At 46.1% G+C, this 9894-nt stretch overlaps 3 protein-coding genes across 3 annotated transcripts in view; all 3 read left to right on the top strand.

Moving 5' to 3' along the window:
• The first annotated feature begins 888 nt into the window (after window positions 1–888).
• On the top strand, window positions 889–1744 carry LOC1270272 (peritrophin-1-like). The gene is made up of 2 exons (XM_308954.5): window positions 889–1004; window positions 1070–1744. Exons 1-2 carry the CDS (start codon window positions 998–1000, stop codon window positions 1687–1689), a joined length of 627 nt encoding a protein of 208 aa, XP_308954.4. The 5' UTR covers window positions 889–997; the 3' UTR covers window positions 1690–1744.
• An 843-nt stretch (window positions 1745–2587) lies between these two features.
• Window positions 2588–3866, top strand: LOC1270273 (uncharacterized). Its single transcript, XM_308955.5, has 2 exons — window positions 2588–2939; window positions 3006–3866. The coding sequence occupies exon 2, from the start codon at window positions 3008–3010 to the stop codon at window positions 3632–3634; it is 627 nt and encodes a 208-aa protein (XP_308955.4). The 5' UTR covers window positions 2588–2939; window positions 3006–3007; the 3' UTR covers window positions 3635–3866.
• A 2233-nt stretch (window positions 3867–6099) lies between these two features.
• LOC1270274 (protein glass) overlaps window positions 6100–9894 on the top strand; it is a 64236-nt gene continuing 60441 nt past the window's right edge. Inside the window, exon 1 of the mRNA XM_308956.5 lies at window positions 6100–9117. Coding sequence (XP_308956.5) covers window positions 8619–9117 — 499 coding nt within the window. The 5' untranslated portion in view covers window positions 6100–8618. The remainder of the gene's footprint in view (window positions 9118–9894) is intronic.

Raw genomic sequence — 9894 nt, 5'->3', positions numbered from 1 at the left:
AGTAGAAGAGAGAGAGGGAGAGAATGCTCGGGTTTGGGCCCGTCAAAGTGGTTGAAATTTGAAAACTGGTGGTTCCCGCTGGTTGAAAGGGTGATTCAGCGCTGAATGATAACAGCGCGACCAAGGGTCTGGTCGGTCGGTCGGGCGGGGTTACAGGTGGAAACCAATAGTGGTTTAAACTGCACCGTGATGCATGAATATTTTTGCATACGTAGCACACACACACACACACACACACACACACACACACACACACGTCCGTTTCCGATTGACACTGCTGGCTGGCACGGTTGTGTCGGTAATCTTCCTGTTGATATTTGAAGTAGCTATTATTGTTTAATTTTGGAGTGAGCCGGTGTGTACGGGGTTGATAGTGGGCGGGTAAATGTATTCATTTTATTTTCGGAACCATTTAGAGGGTTGTGTTAGGGAGAAGCTAAATTGATTGGAAGGGGTGTTGTTAGAAGGAATGTTTGATTATATTTAATGTAAGGGATTTACAGTAAATGATAGTAATTATTTGGAGATTTTATAAAAAAAATAAAAATAAAAAAGGAAGCAACTCTTCTCAAGCAACCTTAACGCTTGTTACTTATCGTACATTCTTTACAGTAAGCAAATAGACGTACAACCAATGACCTTCGAACTATGTAGTGCGGCACTGCACTGTGTAGATAGTGAAATTGGCTGCACTAATAATAGCACACACCTCGATGTCGCTATCCCTCGTGGCCCATGACGTCAATACATTTGCTAGAAGTAAAACAAGAAACACTCCAGTGCAAACATTACTGAGCAAATGGCGCGTGGTGACTTACATCGATTCACTCTCCGGCCACTTGACTGCATCACACTTGATGTACGACGACCGGCATGGCTATAAAAGATGATATCATGCTGATTGTATGTGGTCGATTGTTGGAGAAAAGTGTTTTATCAGTCTCACTATTGCAAGTTATCGGTGTAGCACAGACCTCACAGATTCGACGCCGCAAAGATGATAGGTTAGTTTTCAAAGATGAGCATACATTATTTCAACTAAATCTTACAACCTTTTCGTCTGTTTTAGGTTTAGTCGTTTGTTTTCTGGTGAATTTTGTGTCCGGTTTTACGGCAGATGTTTCACCCTGCCTGGGAGATAAACCCTACGCGCCACATGCAACCGATTGCACCCGCTACCTTGTCTGCAGCGGGACAAAGGCGATCGAACTGCGCTGTCCACCGGGCTCGGAATGGGATGCTGACGAGACCACCTGCCTTCCATTCACGTCCGAGTCGAAGTGTGCTGTGTTGCAGTCACTAGCACTGGATGCACCTCCGATAGTTAACAAGTGTCCACCGCAGCTTTCCCGCTGTCCGGTGTATGCTAATCCGGCCAAGGAAGTGATCTTTATGCCGCACAGTGATTGTAAGAAGTTTTACGCTTGCGTTTCGGCCGTTCCGGTTGAGCTGAGCTGCCCGACCAGGTTGTACTGGAACCATGAGTCATGCCAGTGCGACTACGCACATTCGGCTGGTACGGATTGCTTTTTTGCCGGAGGTCCACCGCCAACGGTACGAGCCGCTTACAGTCGGGTGCGTCGGTCGGATGAGGAAGCGACGACAACGGCACCGGAAATGTCCGGAGCAACCATTCGTGGAGTTTCCTCTGTGCTGGTCTTGATAGTAACAGTGGTGTTAAATTTATGAAGAATGTTGTAATGGCGTGAGTAAATAAATAGCTTCAATAAAGCTGTGTAAAAAATATGTTATAAATTAGAACTAATTATTGCACTTCAATGATTCAACAAAGATATTACATTGTTTCGCGATTCCGTGGTATAGGCGTCAACATGCACGACTCAATAACATTCCTGTCCTGGTTTCAACTCCAGAACAAACCGTCCTCCGACTGACTATCCGGCTGCTTGGTACTGAATAAAGTCTTGAAGGCCTGTATAGGCCAGCATGTTCGCGTATGACGTTTACGTCAAATAGAAGAAGAAGAAGGTATATTGTTGCGCATAATTGCGTTTCAAAATGATTACTAAATAACTAGTCTAGTAAGTCTACAAGTCAAACAATATGAGCAAGTTGTTTGATGTTATAAACAATTACAATTCTGCAACAAACTGTTTCCTTCTGTGCCATGTTTGTTTCCATACATTGTTAACTAAAAACATGTGCAGGTTCTTGAATGGCAGTTTTTATTTACATTTCGATATAGAAAAAATAGACCACAACATTGAAAAGCATAAAAAAATAACAAATACACACAGACGTACGCACGTGTGGCAAATAGCTGGTGTGAAAACAAAACAAACAAATTGTACCAACCAACGTTGGTTTGTTGGTAAATAAAGCTGTATCGGGCGGCAACCGTTGCAGTACTGTGGTGGAGAGAAAAAAACAAGGCATACATAGTAACGTAAAGTAAGCATTCGTTTTTTTGCACAAAAAAAGGTTGGGTGTGTGTTTGTGGGTGAAAATTATGCAATAGACTTAATTGCAGCTTAAAACTTACGTTGTTACACGGTGATGTAATGGCTCAAAATATAGCAATAGGAAAGAATAAAGTCTGTTGAATCGTAACATAATAGTAAAGTTCCACCTAGACAGTAGCTCCCCTGACACACGTGACGTTCGCGGGTTCTCGTTTTGGCAGTAGTAACGACGAACGATGCATATTTGCGTCTAACGACACGTTCTGGACGAGATTGTTTAGCGATGTAGTGGCTAACACCTGCGGTGATAAGAAGTCTTTGGATCCGTGTGTCTCGGACACTGGTTAAGGGAGCTCGTAAGAATAAAGAAGCCTATATAAAGTGGAGGTCTTGCAGAATGCCATCTAGCATTAAGTCATAGAGGGTTGCAAGTAACGCACAAAATTTGGTTTGCTGTGTGAGAGATCGTTAGCGTCCTGGGAGAACCCAATAATTACTCAGTACTACCATTTTGCAGTAAGTGTATTGAAACGATGATTGATTGATTTTACCAGTATGTAAACATCAATTTCTCTTTTACAGAAATGAAGTATTCGTTAGTAGCTGTGCTTATTATAGCAGCGATATGTTCGTCTGCGTTAGCCTCTCCGAGGCGAGCTCGTATGGCCCAGTCGGAATCGGACTCTACTACAACTGCTGCTGACGCTACTACTGCTGCTGATGCTCAAGATGTAACGATGGCTGATCAGGAAACTGTATCACCATCAACGGAAGCACCCGTTCAAGCGGAAGCGGAACAAGCAGTAGAGTATAAAGAAACGGAGCAATCAGCAGCAGCAGCAGCAGCAGCAGAAGAAGAAAAGACAGAAGCACAAGAAACGAACCCAGTCGAACCTGTCCCCGAGGATGAGCCCAGAGCTGTTGAAACCGTAGTGCCCAACGTTGAAGAAGAAGATGCCCAAAGCTACGCCAAACCAGCTGAAACAGTGCAAGAAACGCAACACCACGAAACGGATCATGTGGAAAAGAAAAATGAAAGTGTTTCCGAAAGCCAACTGAACGATGAGCAGAATGCAGAATCGTTTTTGAATTTGCTCTCCGGTGGGCTGCAGCACGTGAAGCGAGCTATCAGTGAGCTGCAGCTGAAGGTGGAAAATTTCTTTACCTCACCAAGTGCCGTTGAGAAGCTGGGCGAAGAAGACAAGCAATAGAGTGTGGTTTTTTCATTTGTATCACAGTGTGTTGTATGTTTGGTTTTTGTTTTTGTTTAAAGCTACACTTGAACAAGCTGTTCAACACATTTCACTTTACAAGTGAGACTGTATAATAGTCATTAGATGTAAGGCGAATAATGTTAGGTGGTCCATTAGCCAGTTTTTATATGGTGTGAACGTTTTAAAATTATATTCGATGAATAAAGCGTAATACAAGCATTTAAAATATTGATTTTGAAATAATTTTTTTATGGTTTGGACAGTTTAGTCTCTAATAGTTCGATTATTGTATACTAATTGTTTTTTTTAACTCAGCAGTTATGCATTTGAAAGGCTCAACCCATTTGGAATATTATTTGCGAACATGGAATAAGGACTGTGATACCTTTAATTAAAACGTGTAGTGTTAGCAAAGATTATTTAAGATATATATGAATTAACGGATAACAATAATGGTTAATAATGTTGTACGACAACCTGGTTTTCTTGTCGTTGAGATATTCACATATTCACAAATAATTACATGTATTTAAAAGAAAATACAACACTAACATCCTAAAAAAGTATTACATGATTTACAGAAAAACGTATTTACATAGAACATAGAAATAGAAACATATGTACAACATAGAAATACTTGTATACAGTTATACATGTTTCACAGAAGTACATGAGTGTTTAGTTACTTTCATGCTTTTATTAGTTAATTTGAACCTATTACCGAGCTACGTAACACAATTTCTAGATTTCTTTATACTCCGAGGTGCACTCAAAATAAGCTGCTAAAAAACCAGTTCAAGTTTATGAACTAATATTGGATCTTTTATTGACCCATTACAGAAAGTGCACCCTGGTATATATCTGGGTGTCTTGGAACTGATAGTAAATATATACCGGTCATGGAAAAGATCGCTAATCCGTACCGGTCCTGAAACTGATGCAAATTTCAAATCGATTCTGGAACCGATCACGAGCCCTTAACAGCCCTGGAACCGATTACGCACTTATACCGCCAAACCAGTCATGGAACTGTAACTGAATGCATTCTGAGCTTGGATATGATATTGTATATTGAATTGTTCTAGAATTTGTTCCGTTTCCCGAAAGAATCGTAAACTTAGTCTGGTGTTGGAACTGGTTCATAGCCTATTCTGATCCTGTAAATGGTTTCGTTAGTTAACGAACCATTCTTCTCAGAATATGTTCAGTAAAGAAATCAATATAGAAACTAAGCGTACAAACTCAGTGTAAAAAATCTTGGAAGAATTAGCTTTGAAGTTAGTGTAGAAATTCAGCTCATTTTCTACAGCGATTAGTAGACGCAGCTGTTTGGATATTTTCTATCTGAATTAAAAGTAACCGATGCTTTTCAGAAATTTTGTTGTTTTGAATACGATGGGAAAGAAAAATGGACAAAAAGTATGAATTCGAAAAATTCAAAGCACGTGCCGAAACTTTAAATGCGTTGATAACGCGCGTTAGATGTTGTGCAACATGGTGACAAATATCACCAAAGCGTTCGTGTGAGAAGCATGTGAGCTGGTGAGAAAACCATGCGCTCACTTATACGCCATCTAGCAAACCGAGTGAGAAGAACCAGTGTAACCAACAAGATAGCAGCATAAATTTCATTCATAAGCCCGGTGTCGAGTGAAAGCAACGGAAAGAGACGGAACATGTTGGTTGAAACAGAAGCACGATAGAACAGAATTCAATGCTCGGTTCTTGTATGGAAACAAAACATTAAAAAGGGATAGAAAACGATGCATGCAGCCTAGAAATAAGATATCAACAAAGCAGGCTCGCGTACGCTGGCACACGTCAGCCGGAAGCAAAGCGGCCCGACCAGAGCGAGCGAGAATGAGACAGTCGAGGCACGGACGCCGCTGTCGGAACAGGGAAAGGAAATGAAAGAAACCACTGAAGCATAAAGCATAAACTACACCGGGCTACAGGGACATATAGGGTGGCCAGTTCGTGCTTCGGCATACGCATATGTTTCTGTGTGTTTGTGTGCCTTCGTGAAGGGGAAAATCGAACCGAACCAACGTGCCCCGAACTAACACGGTCCACAACGCACACGCACAGAGCGTTACCGACAGGATTTTGTAAGGTTTCTGTTGCCAGAGTGTCATTTGTTGCGTGGTTTCGGTTTCACCTTGTTGTTGGTGTGTGTGTTTGTTGTTAAGCCAACGTGTTGCTGACGCGAAGTTGTGCAACTTGCATACAACTCTCCGCTGGCTGTTGCCGTACGGGTGACTGCAACTTGTTTGCGAGCACGAACCCTACTTCCCCCGTTTTTGCGTGTGTTCGGGCACACACACATCGAACCCTGTAAAATCCAAAAAGGCGACCGAAGGCAACCCGAACCAACCGCGGCAGGATATTGCCCGCCTGGGTCGGGCACCGTTCGGGCTTCGGGCCTGCCGAATGTTCGGTTTCATAAATGCAACCGGACGGCGCCGGCCAGGATTCAAACGCCCTCGACGGTTCGTACAGTGCGGTTGTCGTGCCGATACTTTTTTCTGTCTCTCGTATCGTCTCTCTATTGTATCAACCTGTTTTCCTGTCTTTTTGTGTACACTTCCATCCCATACCTAACCTACCTGGACTTCGGTGTCGGCCCGCCATTTCCTTTTCCCCCGGGGTCTACTACCTAGTGCGCGGCTCTTTCCACACTCACCGACAAAACAAACTGAAAAAAAAACCAAAGCGTCACCATCATCTGTCACGAGCTAGTAGTGTCTGCAGTACGGTGCGTGAGTGTTTGTGTGTGTGTGTAAGTGTTTACTTTCGCTCGGTTAGTGTTTCTCTGTCGTCTGTCAACGCTTTCATCTACTCGATAGTTGCAAACCAAAGCGTGTAAAATTGTGCAAAAAGAGAAGATAAATAAAGCCTATCAGTGGAAGTTTAGTGAAAATCGGTGCTGATCGATGTACTAAGCCCGTACTATCGCGCACAGTGCACCGTGAATCTGTGAAATCAATGGTGAAAGAAGAAGTGGCCGGGCAAGTTCTAGTAGTGGCCAACCAAACGATCGGCTTGAGGCAATGAGCGCTAGCAACTGTGCGGGACGCTGTCGCGTGTTTGGTGTCGTTTCGGTTTAACCACCTTTAGTTCGTCGGTGTTTCGGATGAGTTTTTGAGTGCAGTTTTGGTGTGTATTGTGTGCCTGGTCTTGTCCCACAGCAATTGGGATTCAATGTTTCGTCGCATCCACCGTGCATTGGTGCGGGCTGCTGCGGCTGCTGTAACGAGCAGCTAGAAAGGGCATAAACGGCCCCCCCCGCTCAAAACGCCACCATGAACTAGGATAACGCCCTTCGGTTCGTCCTTACACTATCGGTCGTTCTACTGTCTCTCTTTCCCTCCAGCTCTGTCTCGAAGACTGTCTCGGATCTCTGCCTGTACCGTGCAGTTGACGAGGCTGATGAACTGTGTCGTACCGCTTCTGCTCCTCTGAGCCTGTACTGTACTGTAACACACCTCCGCTCAGAACGACCGAAACGACGAACTCTCTACCGTAAAGCTGTCTGTGCTTATCTCTACAAGTCTGTTGCCGTTTCGCTGGCAAACCGTTTCGTCTATCCTGAACTGGTACTCTGAAGTTGTAAGCTGCAGCAACCTGTCCGAGCAGCGACTACCGCTGTTCCCTCTAGATGCAGCAACAACAACAACAACAACAAAAAACATCGGATTAAGCCGCAGATTTGCAGACGAAAGTAAAGTCCAATATTATTTCCACTGCTCGCCAAACGAGCGGCAAACCGAAAAGCAATAGGAAGTAAAGCAATAAAGCTGTCAACGCAAAAGCAACCGCAGCAGGAGCCGGGTTGCCACAGCAAGTAGGCTGTGCGATCGATTTTCGATGCAAACGAACGAACCGGGCTCCGGTCGGGCGGTGTCCGGTAGGTGCTGCCCCGGCAGTGGCATCGTCCATCACCACCACCACCACCACCACCAAGTGCTGCGGCTTGGATGAAGCGGTATGGCGCCGGCCCCAGTGCCACCAGGTTCGATGTGTTGGGTTATGTGTTAGTGTAAGTCTGTTTCCGGCCTGTTTCGGTTGATTTTGTCGGGCATCTTCTGCTTGATGGACTAACCTCGTTCGAATCTCGCCACTATCTGTGCCGTTGTGTAGCGTTTTACGCGTCCGTTTTTAACGCAAACATTCGCAGTTCTGTGTTGGTGTGACGTGTGTAGCGAAAACGAAAGAAAAAACTGTCCCACCATCCTCTCCCCCCCAAAAAAAAAGGACTGCACAATTCTTCATACTCATCCGCAGTGCACGTGCTCGGTCTTAAACTGGTTCCGGTGCGGAATAATACTGCGCTCCCTTCGTTGCGCCACTCTCGGTCGTGCAAAGTGCTTTCGTATCTGTGTCACGTTCTGGCGTAAAATTTATTCCATTCTTCTGCTGCTGGTGCCTTCAGAGGCGTCAGCGTAGCACCGGAATTCCCCCACGGGAGAATCCACCTCCCGGAGCAGTCCCAGCACGTCCTGAGCCAGGGCGGATATAAAACTGTACGGTAGCCTTTCACGTATCCGGTTCGTGCGGGTGCCACTCCGGGTGCTTCACCTTAACAAGGATCGAAACGCGGGGAAGAATCAACAATTGCTGAACATACCAAGTGGTGATATATCGTGCTGAAAGTCGATCCTGCTCGAAGCTCTGTGAGTGGTGGCGAGTATTTACCTCGAATGCAACCAGTAGTATTGATTGCGATAAGGAAGAACCGAAACAATCGCTAGCTCGCCATGGCACGGATGGTTCAACCGTGAGGAGCGCGACGAGCGATGCACTTGCTGCATTTGCAGGCCAGTATTTAGAAGTACCTGAACGACAAAATCCTCATCAGTCCCGAGTCCTCAACGGGGCATTATTTCGGGGTAGCGCGAGCACGACTTGGAGCTCGCGGAAAGTTTTCGTCCACATTCTTCATTGACGCCCACAAACAAACAAAGAAACGCCCACTCTCAAAATGCCCCGCTGTTTGATGGCGAAAAAATGGAAAGCCTACCCGTGGCCGGACCGGGCAGAGGAGCAACCGACCGGCGAGCAGGAGCAGCTGGACACGGTCCCAACCGCGGGCAGCTCTCACACGACGACAGCATCTTCACCCGCGACGGTGGACCGAAGCAGTAGCAGCAGCAGTAGTAGTAGTGGAAGTGGTGCCGGTAGCAGCAGTAGTAGCAATAGCAGTAGTGATGCCAGCAGCACATCCAGCTCCCCTTCCACGATGGCGCCTGAGTGCGGTCAACCGCCGGCAGCGAGTGAAATCGTCGAGGAGGACGAAGAGATCGACGTGGTGGGCGATTCGCCGGCGGCAGCGACGGCCACGGCAGCCAGCAGCAAGTCGACCGGCAGCACCGTAGCCACCTGTTGGGGTCCCTCCTCACCGACGGCCGGTGCAACGGCACCGAGCCCGCCGCCCCACTCGCCGGAAGCGGCAACGCGCGAGTCGACCATCCTGTACAACGGTAAGTTCGTTGCTGTGCCTCGTTCTTCTCGTTATCGTTATCGTGCGTGCGTGCGTGTGAATACGCTCTCGTGACAGGCGAGTCAACTCACTCGGGCAGCTCACCGTTTAATTGGGATTAGCTAATGGGCAGCGACGACAACAAGGACTGGACGTGTTGTTAGGTGTCGTGTTCGGTTGGCACGAACTGCACGTTGCACGTGCCGTGAATGGTAACTGGAGACCGTGTATCCTTTGCTGGCAGGAAAAAGCTCTCCCCACAGCAGCGCCATCGTCTTCTCGCACTTCTGGGAGGTTGGGCATTAGGGGCCGGCATGCCGGCGGTTCTAACATAATTCTAACTCTCTGTAATCTGCTGTTGATGGTTAAAGTGATACGCATTACAATGCTAATGCGCCGTTTTGTTTCGTCCGCCACGGTCGGATTGCGTGAGCGTGGAATAGCCGTGCTTGGGACCTGGGACGGGAGCCAGCGGCATGGGAGTACAAGCAAACGTTAAGTGTGCACTGCGATAGTGTTTCCGGTTGGGGATTAAGGGGGATTACAAATGTTTGATTAGAGGAATGGCTAAAGAGGGTTTTTGTTCTTCCGTTTTGTTCGTTGAATGTTGGTGCGTGACGCGAAAAAAGGGAAGAATTAGAGCGTTTTGTGCACGGGAAACGATATGTCAGAATTAATTTTAAAGGTGAAATGCTTCATTTTTTTAAATTCTGCCAGCATCAAAAATGGGAAAGTCCCAGGGACTTATCCAGTGGCAATTATTTCTTTATTCACGGCT

This window comes from Anopheles gambiae, chromosome 2 (genome assembly GCF_943734735.2).
Source record: "Anopheles gambiae chromosome 2, idAnoGambNW_F1_1, whole genome shotgun sequence".
NCBI classification, from domain to species: domain Eukaryota; kingdom Metazoa; phylum Arthropoda; class Insecta; order Diptera; family Culicidae; genus Anopheles; species Anopheles gambiae.
The sequence above is the reverse complement of the archived record's forward strand: the minus strand, read 5'-3'. Positions and strand labels throughout refer to the sequence as shown.